The sequence below is a fragment of the Trichoplusia ni genome, chromosome 1 (genome assembly GCF_003590095.1).
Source record: "Trichoplusia ni isolate ovarian cell line Hi5 chromosome 1, tn1, whole genome shotgun sequence".
Classification (NCBI taxonomy): Eukaryota; Metazoa; Arthropoda; class Insecta; order Lepidoptera; family Noctuidae; genus Trichoplusia; species Trichoplusia ni.
Genome location: NC_039478.1, coordinates 12,605,021 through 12,625,203, shown reverse-complemented (window position 1 = coordinate 12,625,203; position 20,183 = coordinate 12,605,021). Strand labels below are relative to the sequence as shown.

General features: G+C 34.4%; 1 protein-coding gene across 1 annotated transcript; it reads left to right on the top strand.

Annotated features, from left to right (window-relative positions):
• Positions 1–9,676: 9,676 nt before the first annotated feature.
• LOC113494950 (antifungal protein-like) lies at positions 9,677–10,382 on the top strand. Its single transcript, XM_026873530.1, has 2 exons — positions 9,677–9,748; positions 10,057–10,382. Exons 1-2 carry the CDS (start codon positions 9,680–9,682, stop codon positions 10,285–10,287), a joined length of 300 nt encoding a protein of 99 aa, XP_026729331.1. The 5' UTR covers positions 9,677–9,679; the 3' UTR covers positions 10,288–10,382.
• The last annotated feature ends 9,801 nt before the right edge of the window (positions 10,383–20,183 follow it).

Sequence of the window (20,183 nt, the reverse complement as noted above, 5' to 3'; positions counted from 1 at the left end):
TATACCTCATATATTTTTTTCTCGTTTTCATATTAAATTGAAAAAATTAAAGATCCTGTTACACACTTTTAAAAAAAACCAATACGCTTTTCCTATGACTATCATTATTAACTTTAAATTTACTCACGAATTTCATTGCTTGCACAAAATCTTTGTAAATGCCCGAAAAATAATGAAGATACATACGATGACCTGTATTTATGCACACCAATTTGAAGGTTAAAACTATTGTCTTAATTTATTCCAGATCTTAATCAAGAGGATACATTACTTAGGAGGAAAACGACAAAAAATTGATAATCCCTGTTATTAAGAGTAAGTACGAGCTGCCTAAACCTCTGCATTCGAAATAATGTAAAATTATGAATTGTATAATATTTAACGACTGTTAAAATCAGATTTAAATATCGTGAGTAACGTCATCTACAATAGGGTTGTAGAGTATATTTTTTATACCTGTTGACTATTTAAGAGGGACAACTAGAAAAGTCCGCGTCGACATCGCGGGGCTGATTGTTCCATCATTTGATGGCTAAAGGAAAACCAATCGGTTGGAAGACAAATACATTTCTGAGAAACCATTTTTTTTACACACTTGTCAAATTTATGACCGCCCCACTCGTTAGCTCTCAACTGACTAGATAACACGGTAGGTATTAGATAAATCCCCTAGACAGGCAAGCGATGGAATTTGGGAACTAAAAATGCGTCTCGTATGTCGCTCTTTTATTTTCCTTTGATTATATTGAACAAGGAAATACTATTTTGAAATCACAAAATAAAACATTATTTTGTGATTTAAAAATAGTTTTGGATTTATCTGCGTTCGGTACTCTGACAACAGTATTTTTGGAAACAATAAAATTAGAAAAAGGTTGTAACCACATTAAGTAATTATCCTCACCTTCAAAATGCTTCGTATAAATACACTAGCATCACCTAATCATACATTGTTCTAAGTTGCAAGGCATACGTACCTGCCATGAAATTCGTAAGTCATTATAATTTACTCACAGTATTACCGACATCTTAATGTGTCTTTCCAAAAATCCTACCCGTACAATACTATTATTTGCCTGCATAGAATACTCAAAATTATTTACATTGTCCTTATTTTAGATGGCTTGCGATCAGCGTCTGGACTTATCTAAATGTAAAAAAAATGTAGGCCACCTGCGACACTCGCACTGTTTTCGAGCAATCGACCACGTTTAATAAACCCGTTGTAATATCAGGAGTTTAAAAGACGGAGTTTTTGAGTGTTGTACTGGTTTCTAAATTTTAGAGATGGCATCCCTATGCATATTAGTCAGGTTGCCAGTCAAGGCATTAAGCATATGTTTAACTTGTGTATGTTTGTAATCCTTTTTAGTTTGGTTTATTCGTGCTGTTTTTGTGCGCCGTGCTGGCGCTGGTGCTGCCACCTTGCGTCGAAGCTGCGATGAGCGCGCCGGCGAAAATGGCTAACTTACGAGAGGCTCGCAGCGCGCCTAGCCACCACAGCCACCATAAGCACCACAAACATGGATAAACAAAATACATAACTATTTAATAGCACCACACATTTCTAAACCTATTGTGATAGATTATTATAATCTTTTACTTGTGAAATATTTCTCATAGGTTTTGACCAACTGTTTTAGACCAAATCTTTTTTTTTTCATAATAAATTTGTTTTAATTCTGCAGGTTCTTTTTCTTCCATTTACACTATAAAAAAGAAAAACCAAAACTTTTTTTTTTCTATTTTCTCTCACCTATTACTCAAAGCACAAATCTATTTTGTATGTTTAAAATTCAAATAGCGTGAGCATCTTAATGCATTTTAGCTCAGATAAATACTGCATTCGCAGAAAATCATATTTATAATACCAGAAGGCAATAGGATTAAATAAGTGGTTTTTGGCATTAGGCATACTTGGCTGTTGGCATAATAAAACTAGACAGAATCATCCTCTAAAGTTAACACTATGATATCCATGAACTGAAAGCATTCTTGTGTACCTTACGACATTTCATTAATACAACGTCTATAATTGTATATGGGTAGTTTTGCAACTGTCCGGGGACTCGTGAGGGCCGACCGTACACGGTCACGTAGTCCAGAATCATGATTGTGTACATCCCGTCCGGCCCCGGACCAACCCGTGTTGATGTGAAACGATGTTCTAACTCATTAAGTGCCTCCGTTCGGAGAGAACGCACTGACAGCCTACGTGTCACCTTAATAGATTTCAAAAAGTCAGACTAATTTCTTAGACTTCTGCTTAAGATGTAAAATAAACAATAAAAAGATCATGAATTTTAAATCTATCTTAATTTAATCTAAATATCACATTCATATTCGCATATTGTTAAGTTCAAGGTCCATTGAGTGTCATCGGATGCATGGATCTTAACGTCCGTATCTGCCGTGCGTCTTGTGGTGGTGATGATGGTGATGGTTGTGGTGGAAGCGGGGGGCACCGCGGGTTTCCCGCACCGCTAGTATGTGGACGGTGGGGCCCGCGCTCACCAGCGAAAGCACGCTGCACACCAGCATCGCGAATAGTGCAAACTGGAAGAGACATAATGAATTAAAGAAAGATAAATAATAAGCAATAGGAGAATCGCAAAGCTATTTTGTGTCATATAATTATTAAAATAAGTTAAATAATAATTAAAAGTCCCAGTGTCGGGCACAGGCCTTTTTCTTCTGGGGAAGGTTCGAGCATAGATTATTAAGTTTGCTAATTGCGGGATTTGCGGGTAACAGATTACAATATTTGGAATCCAGGCTTTTCCGCGATGTTTTTCTTCACCATTTATCTGTAGTATATTTAATAATAAAGACTTTCTTTATAATTTTGTAGTAACAAAATAATTAAAAGGTGTCGAAAAATTATTCTGCAAGAGTAGCAAGTTAATTATTCTGGAAAACAAATGTGGACCCCTAAACACGTTCCGTTTTTTCAATTTTATTTTACGTTTAATAATTACTAAATAAAACTACAAAAAAAAATTATATCATAGTAAAATACTCACGAATTTCATGTTGCTTGTTGTTAGTTTGTGACTAATGCAAAACTGTGCAGAGTTGACATCGTAGACGCTATTTATACTGTTAGTTTTGAAGGTCTATAGCCGTTGTTATCCTAAATGTCTTCCTATCTATGGAAATAAAATTATTCTACGCATAAACAAATTTTGTTGTTTTGAATAATATGGATGTGTATAAAAACGTTTTTGAATACCAGCAGGTTGGTCTTAATAACAAAGCTGCACTTAGGCTGTGTGTTAAGAATAAGCATCATTTTGACCCGTACATGTGCCTATGGTTAATGAAGCTATACACGTTTTATCCATATAAACATATCTGTAAATTCATACAACAATCAGTCGAAATTAGACCTCATGAGTCACTCTCTGTCATTTTAAGTGCACGGATAGCCGAGTGATCATCATGCCAAACTCACTGTGCGCCACGTGTTGTGGGTTCGATCCCCACTTAGGACTAGTATTTGTTGTAGCGATCCACATATGTTTGTCTGCGACACAAGGATAAGATGATGAGTGCGAAAGAAGTAAAAGAAACTAGAAGGTCGCTGACCTATTTCTACGCATATCGTGATCAAAGTATAAAAGAAAGAGACACACCTATCAGCCAAAAAACATTCATTCCTTTAACTCAAGGCTCTCAAAATCGATAGCAATTACAATGGAACGTGACTATTATGTTTTTTTTGTCCAAATTGTTATGAACCTTTATTGGATGACAAAAAAAACTGGCTCTTCGTGATTGAGATGAATCCGATGATATAACCATAATTATTCGGTAATAAATAAAAACAAGCGATAATAAAACATAAACAATCGTTTCGAACGCAAAAAAAATAATTCGATAATACGACTAAATATTTGTGGGTGCCAATGCTACGTATGAGTTTACCACAAGATCTTGCTGCTACTAGTATTAAAAAATGCCATCACGCTTAAATAACTTTATTTTCATTACTTTAAGTATGGGTGACGCCCTGAGACTTTTTTTGGGTTCGCTAAATGTCTCTTCCTTTTTAAGATTTTATACTTGTATTCATTTTATGCAACCCCATTATTCCATTGTTAGCAAAGGTACCTGACCAAGTGTAGATAGAGTGTACATTACAGCCACAGATCGTCTAAACATGAGGTAATGTGTGTAATTTGACATCCTATTGCTTCTGCGAAACTAATTATTTAATTATGATGTCTATTTTTTGAGTTCAGCGGAAGGGATTGTCAGACTTCTACTGACTAAAACCCACTTAAAACAACAGATGCATTGTTAATGTATAAAAATACAATCAATAAAATAAAATAATGTAAATAATACTAATTTATTCATACAGCAAAATCAATCCATTATCAAGCATTACAAATAAAGTAAATATCATCAGTGGTGTTGTTATTTTAGCGTCCGTATCCGTGTCCGCCGTGCTTCTTGTGGTGGTGGTGGCTGTGGTGGTGGTAGCTGGGGGCGCTGCGGGCCTCCCTCACGAGTTCGGGGGCTTCCACCAGTGCCGGGGCGGTGGGGTTCGCACCTGCCAGCGCCAGCACGCAGCATACCAGCATAGCGAAGAATGCGAACTGGAAAAAATAAAAGGTTTAGATAAAGGTTTCTTTCTATTATCTTTCCTTATGAAGGTATACTTTCCTCTGCGCTTCTCTCAATTACACAAGTTTGACAGCGCACTACATGGTTCACTACAGAGCTTTGTGTATGCTCCACAAGTGCAGTTTATATTACTTTCTGAGGTGGCGGAGCGTGACAGCGCACTACATGGAATAGACAGATCGGTACACAGTACACAGTACAGCTCTCTCCCACTACTGCATAAGTATTACTTTGAGAGACTTTCCAGTTCTTAGCAGAATCTGTTGTTTGAAAAAAATGCACCAGTAGGTATACATACTAAAACTATGTAGCAAAAAAGTTGACTTACGAATTTCATGTTGAATCTTTGTGAGTTCCCTTAGAACAGTGATGAGTATGGTGTTACAGACCATATTTATATAAACTTTGAAGGTCACCAGTATTGCGATTTGGCAATTAACAAAACGCCACTTATGAAAAAGTTGAGGAAATATTTTCAATAAAAATACATCGTAAATAATATTATAAAGCGTCAAAAGCTGACATCACAGAGATACTTCAATTTTATTACATGGTAAATATCAGCTGGGTAAAAGAGCACTTCAGAAATGTCAACTCAATTCCTCTAAGAGAGCCGGGAGACAAGTAAACATAAGTATTAGGTCCACATATGTCACCTGATATCAATCTGGCGACTAGTTTTCCATTGAAGATACTTCTAGATAATTTAAAGAAGTTTAGTAGTAATCTCTGGAACTAGAATGCTCTCGAAAATCCATATTTACGTAAAGGAAATTAGAAATAATCTAGTGGTATGAACTTTGAGTATAATTTATGGGTTTAAATCCAGGCACGTACGAATTTATTTTTGAATAAATAAACTTATTGCACAGTAACATCACTTGCCAAAAACAGAAAAGAAAATCTGAACATTTAAGAATTATCAAGGGTTTTTTAATATACTTAGAGGGTCAATAACCATAAAATGGAGAAGAAGAAGCCATCTACTTGATAATAAGAAAAAATGCAGATAGGCGCGCGAAAACATTATTAACGTTTCATTTGATTTATACAACTTTCAAAAGCCCTTCAAAATAAATTCAAGAAAAACATATGTTAATGAGAAAAACTAAAGAAAAACAACAGGATTGCTGTAATTCCAATACCATGTTTATACCAATTAAACCTGTTTTGTAGGTTGTTTTTATCGGTGCCATCAAGTCCTTAATATTTACCAAGCGACCTTGAATTAGTTGTCTATGAAGGTACCGTTTTACGAATATTTGCCGAATTTTATATTCGGTCTGGAAACACCAATATTGATAAGTTTACGTCATATTTTTTCTGCTGGTTTATTATCGCAGTCACTACAATTGGCTATATTGATGTTCTAAATGTACGATGCTTTCTGGACACAGTAGAAATATTAATATGAATTTAGATATCAATTTTACGATTTTATATGCAGTTTCTGAAGTATTCTTTACCATTACTATGAATCGGCGAAGCTAAACGTCGTAAGAAAACCAAGATTCGAAATATTGGAATCTGAAATCGCCAACCTGCAGTAAGCTAGCGTGGTGCATGCACTTTCTACCCTATACGAAACGGTTTGAGACCAGCATTAGAAAATTTTAAGGCTGGTCTTATATGAAAGATAAGGAATGTCGGCTACCTCTACAGGTAGCTGACATTCCTAATTAACTCTAAACTCAAACGTCGCAAGCCCGTGGCCCGTCATAGATAACCGTGCAAGGCGACAGGCGTCGCTAGTTTTTCAATAAAGCATTATGTTTTTCATTCACGAGTTCTAACACCACACCCAATCATTAAGAATTCATCTCAAAAACTGGTCCAATCAATCAATTCACAATAATAAGAACTTATTATTATCTTTATTATGAGTACCAACTTAATTTAAAAAAATAAGATGTCATTTAGCGCGAATAAAATAAAATTAATATAATTAAATATAATTGATTAAATAAAATTAATCACGATCACAGTTTTAAAGTTACACTTTAATTTCAGTAATTTTTAAGGTTAGCCTTGGCCGTAACCAAGGCCGAAGCCATGGCCGTTGTGGTGGTTGTGGCCACCTTAGCTGGTGCTACATGAATTTCTGCTCTGCGGATGACCCTGGGAGCTGCCTCATCGGCACCAGCCAGAGCCAGTATCACGTAACACAGCAAGGCGAAGATTGCAAACTGGAAAAACAAAGGACCATTAAAGACTATTGGATCAAATGAATATAATATTCTATAGGGTAGCACGTATAAAACGAAAATTTATTTTAATGAATTTTGGTACAAAGATAGAATTGACCTTGAGAAAGAACATAGGATAGTTTTTATCCCGGACTTTTGAAGAGTTCTCTTGGAAACGCGATATAATCGACCTCGACGCGGGCGAAGCCGCCGGCGAAAAGCTAGTTATGAATATACAGCACGGCAGTACCCTGAATTTCTAAACCTGTACAGTAACCCAAGTTATATTATTGTAGAAACAATGTCTCATTCTCCCCCGAAATGTTTGGTCGAAAAGGTTTCAATGGTTATTATCACTAAGGATACAATTTTTGGGTTAGTAATTTATCCTTAAACATTTTTTCCGCCGCCGCCGCGACGCTTCAAAAAAGAAACAAAAGAATATCTGATTGACCTGCAAAAGGTATTTACTGCTACTAATATAACAAAGAGGTTACTCAAATACAACAAAAAAAAAAGAATAAATTTAAAAAGGGATTAAACTCTGACATGTTTCTTTTTAAAACAACAACAAAAGATATGCAACGTCAAGCTGAAATTGTATTAAAGGCGAGTTGAGATTGAGTTGTTTTAGCCTTTGATAATTACTTACGTATTTCATTGTGCTATTCGTTGTAATATCAAGTTTTAATACAACGAAGACACTTATATATGTGTTTGGAAGATCAATACACGGGTTTACTTACTTCTTTAGCTTAGCGTTTCAAGTTGTGTTCTTACTTACCTACTAAACTTGTTATAAGGAAAACATTAATATACATCGTAAAATTACAAATTGTCTGGTCGTCTGTTATGTTAGTTAGGAGTAACCACAAAAATACCAATTTTCGATGCCTATTTTCAATTAGACTTACATAGAATACTTATAGGGATAGAAACGAAAGCTGAACACTTTTGTCACATTCTGTTACAAGTTTTAGTACTCAGTAGCACGTTAAACGATCAATACTTCAAGGGTTGAAATCAAAGAAATCGTATTCATGCTATTTTATTTATCTCGCGAGTGAAGTCACGGACATAAGGCGATATAAAATTATAATGATTCATCGCGTTATATAATATATCAAGGGTCAGCAGCAAATTATAACTACAAATCTGTGATATAAAAACGTGTTACTATCGTTTTGTATGTCTATTGTTAATACAAACCGTTGAAACTCTGTGGACTTCAGCAAACTCTGAACAAATCCCATACTTGCCAGTACTGGACCCGTATGATAGCTTATAAGGTAATAATCGTATATAATCGAGTGCAATAACAGGAAATATTTGAACAAAAAATTAAAAGAAAGCTAAAAAACCAGCAAAAAACAATCTGCATGATAAAAGAGTTTTTCAATGAACAGGCTGGCGTCGCTATAAACATTTTTCTTTTTTTTATTTAAGATTTAACCCGCTTTTATTTATACACATTAGTAAATAGTTGTTTTCTTGAAGTTGGTTCACTTTTGTCATAAAATTATGATTGTTTAATTTTTGGTGTTTAAGTGTTTTTAGGTCGAACTTACCATAGAACCTTCTTTGGTAAGTATAGCCCCAAAGATTAAACTTTCAGTACTTATGAAAGTATACCTTATCTTTAAAGAGTTTTTTTAACATCTTTATATATGTATGGTGTTTTACCTTCCTTCCATGTGAAATTGTGTATCGACGAAAAAAATCCCAATAAGAACTTAAAAAAAATGTACAAAAATATCGAATCTGTATTTTTTACTAGAGCCTATACAAAAAATAAAGCTGATTCAGTAAGTTGAAACTTTGTGTAACATCACGAATCTGTAAATTTTTGCAGACGAGCGATAAAAAAAAATTTCGTACGGTCCACTACTTTTGATGCGATTTAATAAAATAAAAATAAGTATCCAATATTTTGGAGAAATCATCTTTTAGATTATTTATTAAAAAAAAAAACCGTAAATGTAGTTTCATTTCAATGTCTAACATTCGCGTAAACCTAAGAAACCACTAAACATTATCTTGAAATCTTAAAATTCATGTCCTGATTTAATGAGATTATGAAAAAACAGTATCTAATTATTGAAATGAAACGAATTTTACGGATTTTATCGCGGTTTAATTTTTGGTTTTAGTTCCCGACGTTTCGACGCCTTTGCAGGTATCATGGTCACGGGCAGACTGAGCTGCAGTCTTAAAACCAAAAATTAAACCGCGATAAAATCCGTAAAATTCGTTTCATTTCAATGTCTAACATTCGCGTAAACCTAAGAAACCACTAAGTATCTAATTATTTTAAGGGAAGTTTTTGATTACTCTGAGAAGATTTTTGATTACTCATACTATCAATCTCTTATTAAGATCAATTTGGAACGAAATTAAAAAAACTCAGTAACTAGTTAAACATAAAGTGACTTGAGAGTTTCCCCCACATTTTCGTCAATTACTAACAACTTCTTTACTCAACAGTTTCGGGGTCCACTGCGTACTTCTTCAACAAAGTATAATGCCTGAGTGGGAAGACGTATTAGGTAATAAAAACTTGAATAGTTATGAAATAATTATATAGCGTTCTCATTTCAAGCCTTCCTTCACGATTTCGACATCATCACACTTTCTTTCTTTTAAAATCGCTCTCAGCACTAAGGATTAAAGGAAAACAATAAAAAATAAATATACATTTCATTATAGTCTACCTGTGTTCTACCGAACCATATTGATCGAAATCTGCGCGTCCTTCATACATATTAAAATGATCTTATTTCCTCTATAACCTGTTTAAACAAAATTGTCATTAATTCGCGGTTAAATTTTGGCTTCGGTAAGGAAGTCAACGACCTTCAAAGATGGGTATAAAAATGTCGGCAGGAAAGATTTTAGAACATTGTCTAACAACGATTCACAAAATGAAATACGTGAGTAGGAAAATAGTTTCTTAAAAAAAAGTAAACTTAAAAAAGTTTTTATTCGATCTTAAATTAGCGATAGTAGATTTAAGAAGTGAATTCAATAAGCATAATTATTTAGGAAAAGTTTGGACTCGGTTTTTATCGCAGATTAATCAGATTTCAATACTTCAAATAAATAATTAGTGACAAAAAACATTTAAAAGTTAAAAATTTTGCTCTCACACTTATTGTTACACCCAGTGTTTCACATATGTGCCAGTTTTCATATTTTGTTTTGGACTTATAACCAATTTACCCCTATTTTTAATTTCCAGTTCGCAATCTTCGCCTTGGTGGTGTGCGCCTTCCTGGCTGTAGTCGGTGCCGAAGAGTTCCGGCCACATGACTCCGTCGTGAGGTTAGTCCGCAGCCCCGTCGCCGGCTACGGCCACGGTTACGGCCACGGCTACGGCCACGGCTACGGTCACGGATACGGCCACGGATATGGACATCACGGCTACGGGCATGGTTACGGACACGGCTACGGACACGGATACTATGGTTAAGTCTGAAGTTATGACACTTGGAATTGTATCGCGTTTACGACTTGCTGTGTGATTGATTAATGTATAAGAACTGTAAATAAAAGATTTAAATTTTAGTTTATCTTTTTCTTGTACGACATTGTACCTATGTACTAAATCCACTATGAGATTTAAGAAGCAAATGATACTGGTGATTAATAAGTAAAAGCCTTTAGCCCCTGAAGGAGTTGACGAATTAGTTTCATTAGATTTCTTTGAATTCATGATGGATATGCTAGTGTAATGTGTATCATTTATAAAAAGGAAAACCCCGTTATGATTAAACCGGCATTTTCAAATTATGAACTTAAATATCATAGGAATTAATTAATTATTATTAAATTTGCAATCTAAATGCAAAATGGATACAGTTGCCTAAAACTTGTCAAATAATTTTAATTCGCCTTCATAGATTTACTAAATAATAGATACACAATTATTTCTTTGAGAAGAATCCCGATAAACTACGCAAAAACGTTGTAGTATTGTTTGGATAACCAAATAAAGTCCCCGCTAGAAAAAGTCAGCTTACAAGTAGTCAAAGTGTGAGAGATGTCTGAAGATGTTTTTTTATCTCAAACGAAACTAAACTTAGTATTTACATTTTTTAAACTATATTAATACAAAATGAACAAAATACATAGGTTTTATTTAACTTGCTCTGCTTTTTTAATGCTTTGGTTGGGCGATATCAAAAGACATGAAGGTTAGGATACAGGGGGCACAAGACCGGAAGAGGAAGGATGTGGAAGAGGCCTTTCCAGAAACGAAAAAATATAGGCCGAAAATGATAACTACATCATCATCGGCCTAGCCTTTTCCCAGCTATGTTGGGGTCGGCTACCAGTCCAACCGGATTCAGCTAAGTACCAGTGTTTTACAAGGAGCGACTGCCTATCTGACCTCCTCAACCCAGTTACCTGGGCAACACGATACCCCTTGGTTAGACTGGCTGTCAGACTTTTTCAGCTTCTGACTCTCTGTAACGACTGTCAAAGATGTAGCAATAACAGCCGGGACCCACAATTTAACGTGCCTTCCGAAACACGGAGGAACTCACTATGACAATGATGGTCACCCATACACGGACCAACCGCGTCAAGCATAGCTAAACCTGTGATCGAATCACTTATACGGTTATAGCTTAGCCACGAGCTCCTAAAATGATAACTACAATGATGATGAATTTTGATGAAAGAATTGTAATAACCACGAATGCTTTTCCGAAGTCTTTGTATCTTTATGCATCTGACTTGAATGTTTATGAAAGACGACACCAGGATTAACTTTTGTAATGCGGGAGACGATTCTTAAGAAAAGGCTAAGGCAAAGACATCGAACAAGGATGGAAAAAAACATTTTACTGATGAGACTTCGTGTAGCGCTTAGTGAAATAAAGAAAATATTAATATTTAACAACTGACCAAAACAAAATCAATTTACAAATTAAGCAGAGGTCGTGTTAAAATTATTGGTAAAAAATAGGTTTTAGTTTTATCACTAAACTTCAAGATTAACCAAAACGAGTCAGTAAATGTAAGAAGTAAAAACAAAAAGACTTTATTGCACACTTAGGTTATAGCGACATAACCTGATTTGTAAAATAGGTACTGACCTGTTGTTGATCAATCATGTAATATAGGTTTAAAAACTAAAATTACCCCTATTTTGTTCATTAAATCTATGTAAATATTAACCTCGATAATTACAGTACACGATTCCAAATTTAACGTTATTTTAATCATAATATACAAATATTCTGATACATACAAGATCATAGGAAGTTTGCAGAAGTCCCATAATATTTGGTAAAGCTTGAGGAAATTTTGATAAGTACTGGCTGTAATGTATTTTAACACCAGTATCACATTGACAAAGCTTTTGTTTTATTGATTAAAAATAATAAAACCTTCTTCATCGTATAAGGCAACGTACAGATTGACACCATAAACCCTAAAGTTATTTTCGGAGACCTTGCTTTAGGTCCTAATATTAAAATAGGACTGCACGGATTGCTGAACGATAAGGTCCCGGTCGCCACGAAAAACGAACTGTTCGCGACGTCGCGGGTTCGATCCCCGCGTTTGACAAGCATTTGAATGTATCCACATCACATCCACATCCTACAAATGCTTTCTTTGAGTTTGGGTGTCTGTTTTCACGTGATTTGAATGTTTGCGAAACCCCTCGCGATACAAGAATTAAATTTATTACTGCGGGAATTGTTTTTTTTTTTTGTTAATAGTATAATTATAGATGTAGCTAATTCTATATTTCTTAGACTACATACTTTAAACGAGGGCAAAAGCTCATTAATACATTTTCATACGCATTTGTGAAAATCGGAGACAGCGAGATATCCAACAATCGTCACCACACTAGGTACGACCCACTTAACTTGTTTTAAATTAATAGGAGGAATTAAGTAATCAACATAATATAGTTATCCGTAAATGTGTCAATTTGACAAAATAATTTGTTTTTGCGTTGTTTTTTCGGAATATTCCTAATACAAATGATTAACGCGTTCTTATTATATCTTGAAGGCACTTGTGAGTGCGTAAGCTTTGAGAATTCCTGATCCTTTATAAATAATAAATCGAATTTGTTTCCTCTCTAACCTGTTTAAACAAATACTTATGATACATCATTTACCCAACCGTGGTCCAATATCGGGGTACCGAACTTTGTAACCTTCAAATATGGGTATATAAGTGTTTGCGACTAAAGCTTTTGACATTGTTCGACCAAAAATTCGCAACATGAAATACGTAAGTTGAAAATATTGTTCCTAAAATAAAATTATTAAGTTTTTAAATCACATTTCTTATTGAGGACCGCACAAAGTTTAGCTTCAGTTTACCATTAGCGAAAATTATATTTGTGTTAAAGACAGCCTAATATTTGGACCGAAGGTGTAAAGTTTGTGTAATTGGGGTTTCTAGTTAGAACGTCCGGCTTTTGTAGAGTCGGGATCTACAAAAGATATATACAAAGGATAACTTACTGCCAGTTTTTAATAATGTTTTTTATATGGTTAAGTCTTCATATTACTTATCATAAAATGTTTTTTGTGGTAATCTTTTAAGCAAAGTGTTCAATTAAATAGCAGTTTCTGATAGTAGTGGGTCGTTGTCAAAATTTAGACTTACGGAAAACGGTTTCAAGAAACGGTTGTCGTTGTTAGGAGTCGAGACGATATGACGACAGAACGAAACTTGTCAATAAGTTACGGTTGCAGTTTCTTGCCACTGTTAACGAGTTCAGTTACATGAAACAGTTTTTTTATTAATTTACTAATGACGAAATTATTATTACCTATATACATATAGTATTACCTATAATATATTTTGATCACTGTTTTGTGAACGAATGAACTCGGAATTACAGAGGACGTCGTTGTGAGTAGGAGTAGTTTCATAGTTCTTTTTATTTTAATTAATTTATTACTTATTCAAAACAAAGGCATACAATTAATATCAATCAAAAAATCGCCAAACGGAGAGACAATTGAATTATTGCAGTCCGACATTCTGTATTTTGTTGGCCGCAATGAACAACGAATGAATAATTAGAACGAATGAGACGAGGATGACGCGACGAGTGCGCCGTCGACTGGACAACGAGACTTGTCTATGCAACGAAAACTGTTTAGCGTAAGGCGAGAAAACGGTTTCATCGTTGTAGATAATAAAACGGTTTCATAAAACGGTTGCTCGTCGCGACGCCCACCAGTAGTTTCTGATCGTCAAGCGCAAAATTTGCAAAACGTACCGTCGACCCTTTACCTCTTTACTTTACTTTTTCTTCTCGTATGTCGATAATAGAAAATTATCGTCCGTCCTGCAAAAGTAAAGAGTCCAGCGAAGATCTACCACCACTTCTTAACATAAGCTCGGTGCAGTTTTATAAGAATGATGTGGCTCAATACTCAATACTCAATACATTTATTGCATTCCACAATGTGAACTTAGGTGGTAGGTACACAGGATACATTAGGTTTGGAGCATTGTGGGCCCTGTCGGGCATAACAAAAATAAGAATTTGGAGGAGGGCTATTAATAACATTTTCAGTTTTACAAATTAATAATAATATAGGTAAAGTATTTCTACAGTTCTTATCTACATTTGGTTTTGGTATTCATATCTACATTTCTATGAATTTAAATTATAAATATATTTTATTATTATTCTATATAAATTAACACTATTTATTTATTTCTGTTTTAATTATTTACTTTATCACTTAAATATTCTTTTATACTATAATAACATTTTTGGATGAGGAATTGTTTTAAATTGTTTATAAATATGTTACATTTTCTGGCTCTACCTGTAATGCTCCGTTTTGCTTACATGGTTGCAAAAACGATTTATTCCTCTTCGAAGTGTTGGTAGTTCCCTTTTTAGCTTTTTCAACGTCTAAATAATATATTACTCCTCCAGTTCGCAGTTTTCGCCATCCTGATGTGCGCTGTACTAGCGCTGGTTGGAGCCGGCAAAATTCCCGACTCCGTAGCCAAGAAGCTTGGAGTCGATCGGCCAGCTCGCAGCGCTGCCCCACAACCAGGATATGGACACGGATATGGTCATGGCTACGGACATGGCTACGGACACGGCTACGGACATGGCTACGGACACGGATACTACGGATAAGCCTGTTAATTGAACACGGTTTGGGTGAAGGTGCTGTGATTAAAATTAGTGGAATCTCGAGAATAAATTAAGTCTATATCCAAACTGTATGTTATTTTTTCATCCAATTACCTCAATTCTGACTGAATGTCAATTGCCAATCACGATACTATTACTAAATTATAAGGTAGTCCATGTCAGATCGATGTGAGACAATAAATCCATTCTACGTGCAATATACCCTATTAAATAAGGTTATTTGGTATCTGTTTATAAACTGGTGAAAAATAGTCCAAAAGTTCTCCTTCAAAAGGCTGAACCTATTTTTGTGTCTTTCTATGCCTATTGAGAAGTTCTGGGAGTAGTTAGTAGGGAGCTTTCGATTTTACACCCCTAAATTTCAACTAAAATACATGTAAACAACGTTCGCCAAGTCAACTAGTTTTAAACAATGTTGCAATGTTATGAATCACTGCCCTTGACAAAACATTGTAGTACAGAAAAAAAACTTTGTGTCACATACATACTTATATTCCGAGTTTTATTAGATACTAGCTTTCCCGGCGGACTTCGTACCGCCTTAGAGTCGATGATAATATTGCTGATTGTTTTTAAGTAATCATTTTAAGTTGTATATAGGTTGTAAATAAGAAACACATGATTTACTAATATTGCCGATTGAATTAGTTTTTTATGCTAATCGCGGCCCTTCAGCAAGATCGCAACCACCTTCATATACATCTACTGCAACTTAGAGCCAAACTCATGGGTGCTGCCAATAGATATCTAGTTTATTTTTGATTTTGACTACCATTCCCCGATTTAATGGTACCACCTTCATGTATTACTGCTACCTGCTCTACTGGTAATCCCCTCATGACTGCTACCTACTCTAAGGTCCCACCCTACTCTCACGCGTACAGTACCTGTTACCCAGCTATAACCCTCACTGCTCTACTGGTAATCCCTTCATGACTGCTACCTACTCTAAGGTCATGAAATACTACTATCTGATCTCCTGGTATCACCCTAATCAACTACGGCTACGTGCTCTCCTGGTACCGCCCTCGTGCTCCCCAGCTACAACCCTCATGAAATACTACTATCTGATCTCCTGGTATCACCCTATGGACAACAAAAGTTTTACATGTAATAAACAAATCAGCATTTATTGAAATGAAAGTATTCATTACACATATCGAGTTTTCATTGTTTTTAAGGTGTATTCTGTTTTCGGGACGGAAACAAATCCAACAAATCAAAAACCATGGCAATCGGTCCAGCCGTTCTCGAGTTATAAGTGTTGTAACAAACACGACTTTCTTATATATATATAGATAGAAGTAGTTTTTTTTAATATTGATTTCTTACAAATATCAAATTGTCATCCATACGTCATTACATAGCTGTCATTTGCGTTTTGTTATACCACGTTTTATAGTGACTGACGTTTCATGTCAAGTCACACGGGAACGCTGTCGAACGGGATAAAAAGTATCCTATGTCCGTCTCCTGGCTCTAAGCTACCTCCCGACCAATTTTCAGCCAAATCTGTTCTGCCGTTCTTGAGTTATAAGTGGTGTAACTAACACGACTTTCTTTTATATATATAGATAATTAGTTAACATCTTCAAAATGAGCGATGTCATAAATTAATAAGGCGGTAAAGTTTTTCCAATGTTGACTAGAGCTCAAATTGAGACACCACAGAGGTTAGGTGCACGCCAATAAACGGTCAAACAGTACACGTGAACTGAGAAAAAACATAAACAAAGAAAAAACACACAATGCCAAAAAATGTTCCGGAGACATTCGTTGGAAATAATAATAATAACATGAACCGTGAACTTTGCAAAAGTAGCTCGCCTTGAATCCGTCGAGGCGTCTTCAAAATCCGGAGTAATAATCGTAAATAAGTCAACAGGTTTTTCCGTACAGTGAAAGACTTCTGCACAAATATTGAATAAAAATTCTGTTTGAAATATATACTGCATTAGTTAGGTTTTTGAACTCAGTGATAAGTGCTCATTATACTTTCCTGGTTCTTTCTGATTTACCCACTGAATAAGAAAAAGTTCTATTAGTTTTTGCTAACATGACTAGACATGCCGTTATGCTTAAACCAAAACTGTGCGATAATTACGTGAGATTTACTAGTAAAAATTTGGTGTACGTATCACTTTTCAACACTTGTTAGCGTTTAAGAGCAAATATGCCTTTGCTTAGCAATGCGATATTTTATTCTATCTATTAACCCTATACCTAAGACAATATGTATATAAAACTTTCATATACATACAGTTACAGAACAAAGGGATAACAAAAAACATGGTCAACCGCGTCAGCTCTCGATTAACGACTCCGTTCTCCAAGTAATCCATCATTAAATAAGTCATTATTAATCCGACTCACAGAAGTTAATTAGTATAACAACTATAGAAAAATATTCTTTATACATTATCGGCCCTTCTGAAAGACACCGGACTTGTTAATATTATGACCATTCCGGTAGTGTTACAGGTTGTGTTGTGAGTGTTGTGGTTTCTTATTGCATTCCAACAGATTACTATCACACATGCGATCACATTTCTTGTACTAACATGTAATGGAACTCTAAAAACCTGTTCCGTGGTGATTCCCCGATCCCCGCTCAACTTGCTCCATTTGTTATTGTATCTTTATCTTGTTTGTCAAATACAATATGCTGACATTGGACTTGATTTTCTAGTTTATTTATTTGTTATAAATGCAGATAGTTCGTGAAGAACGGATGTTGTTTCAAATAACAACTTTATATTACAAAATAAATATGTGATGAGCTCAAAATTATTTAAAAACTTTTTTTCGATTTGAAAAATATTTTTCTGCTATATTATGTAACAAGGCTTGCGTATTCATTTATCTTTTTAAATGATCAAAGTTATGAGGTGTCTCGCCATATAATTTATACTACTACTTTAAATGGTGCCTGTTTTCCGAGAACCATCATTATTATTTTATTATACACAGATTTGACCAAAACAAAATGATTACTGCTTTTGTTTATCAGTTTCTTTGACTGCACATTTTTATCGAATAGTAATTTTCGTGTAGCTCTTTCGGACATTGCAAGCAAAAAATTAAATAATATTATGCAATTTTGTGACCTTCCATGGCCCGTGAGTAAAACTGGTTTTAATATAACATTAACATTTTATAATAAGAATAATTCAACATAACTAACTTAAGCGTATAGTTTTAAGTTAAATCATTAAAACAGCTGGATGTTAGCCTCAAACTTAGAATTACCTAAATCTAATAATTGATCCACTTATTTTTTCCTATAATAACCAACGAAATGTGTTTATGTATGCGTGATATGTATAAAAAAATGCATTCTACTATCCCAATCTAAACCGCCTATCGGCATTAAACTTCAAACAACTTAAAAGAAGAACAATTATAATACAAGGAAAACAACAAAATGATGTGCGTGTAAACTCGAATTATTAAAAAAAATAATATAGAGAGACTTAGAGATAGACACTGAGACTTTTCCAATTACTGTAAGACTCAATTCTTTACCAATAGTATCAAAATATTAAAAATATGATAAACGTAAATGTGTATCTCATTTAAACCTAATACGTATATCGATCAACATTTTTACGACTTAACAGGTTGGGTCTGGTTTTAAAATGTAACCTTCAAAATCACAATTTTGATTTTTTGTTCAATTTTCGCAAAAAAACCTGTTTCGTTTTTAATCATCGTTGGGACTTCTTTTCAAACCGGTAAGTGGCGATGGGTATATTTATAATAATTTATACGTTTAATTAATCATTAATTAAACGTATGAAAAGTAATTTAAAGTGATACACGGATTTGGTTAAAGGCTCTAATTAAAACACGTTGACGCATTGGTCGGTACCATACTATTTTGTTATAATGAAGTCGGCGTGAGAGTTTCACCTTTTTTGAGTTACCAAACAAAAACAGCATTTCATAAACCATATTTAAATACCAACCAACAATGTTATGCTTTTTTTACATCTACCTAAATTGTAAAGTCTGACATTTTGTTGTACCTTCCATATTTGAATTCATAATTATCGTATACAATGCCGGGATGGGGTCGTTCACTCGGCTATCACTTTCGTAAGGTGTCCTTGATCGAGGTTATAATATTTAGAGGTCATAGAGTGGGAGAAAGCTTTTCCCTTACATAACATTATGATACCTCAAAAAAAGGTTAGTTTGGTGCATTTCTTTGAGTAGTGCAGCTGCAATAGCAGAAAAAGCAGGCGGCCATGTTTGTAAGTTAATCTATCATTTTTTTTTTGTAGTTGCCGTTGTTTTTTCCTTCTCCCACTTGTTTTTTTATTAATAATATCTACAACGTGTTGTAAAGTTGAGATAATTGTACACGTTTTGGTCTCGAGATCGGAATTAAATTCATGTTATAAAAACGTCAATGATTTTTTATTGACTGCGAAATTTAATTAGTTATAATTTATTTTGTGTCGGATTTACAACTCAAACAGTATTTTTTTTTATTTAAGGTATGAGTCTTCGTTTCCAAATATCTTGGGTACTTAAAATCAAAATATTACTGATTAGGTAATACCCAGTAACATCATACAAAGCTATCCGTTTATTTAAATTTATATTTAAGTCGGGCGGTCTTAGCCTAAGTCCTCATTCGTTCCTTACACTCCATGTTTCACCTCCGGTTCCAATAAAAACCTTCTCCGTATCATCCTCACTTGGAACAATCCGGTTAAAAACTGTGTCCACATGCTAGGTTATTCATAAAAGAAACGCTAGTACACCTAAACATCATAAATTCAAAACGTATCAGGAAAACACATCGAAAGCATACTTAGTCATAGGTAATAATTTATAAATTTATCGGTGCTTGAGTATTTACTCCATTATCGTAATTACTATTCATAGACAGTACATTACTATAATAATGACAAACCGCAAGTTTATTCTAAGTAATAATTTTCTGTAACACATAATGAAACATCTACCACAATTAATTAAACAGATTTATAGTTATTAGCTTCTTGAAAGTTATTATAGAAGACGGATGCTAATGTTTTTTGTATTGAAACATTAAAATAAATCTCTTCTGGCGGTCCGTAGGTATTGTGCAAAAACTTATTTCCCATCAAACTATAACGTTATAACATAAAGATTGTTCTTCTTATAGAACTCTATGTTTACGAATAAAACTTCATTGTATTGTTCTAAACCAA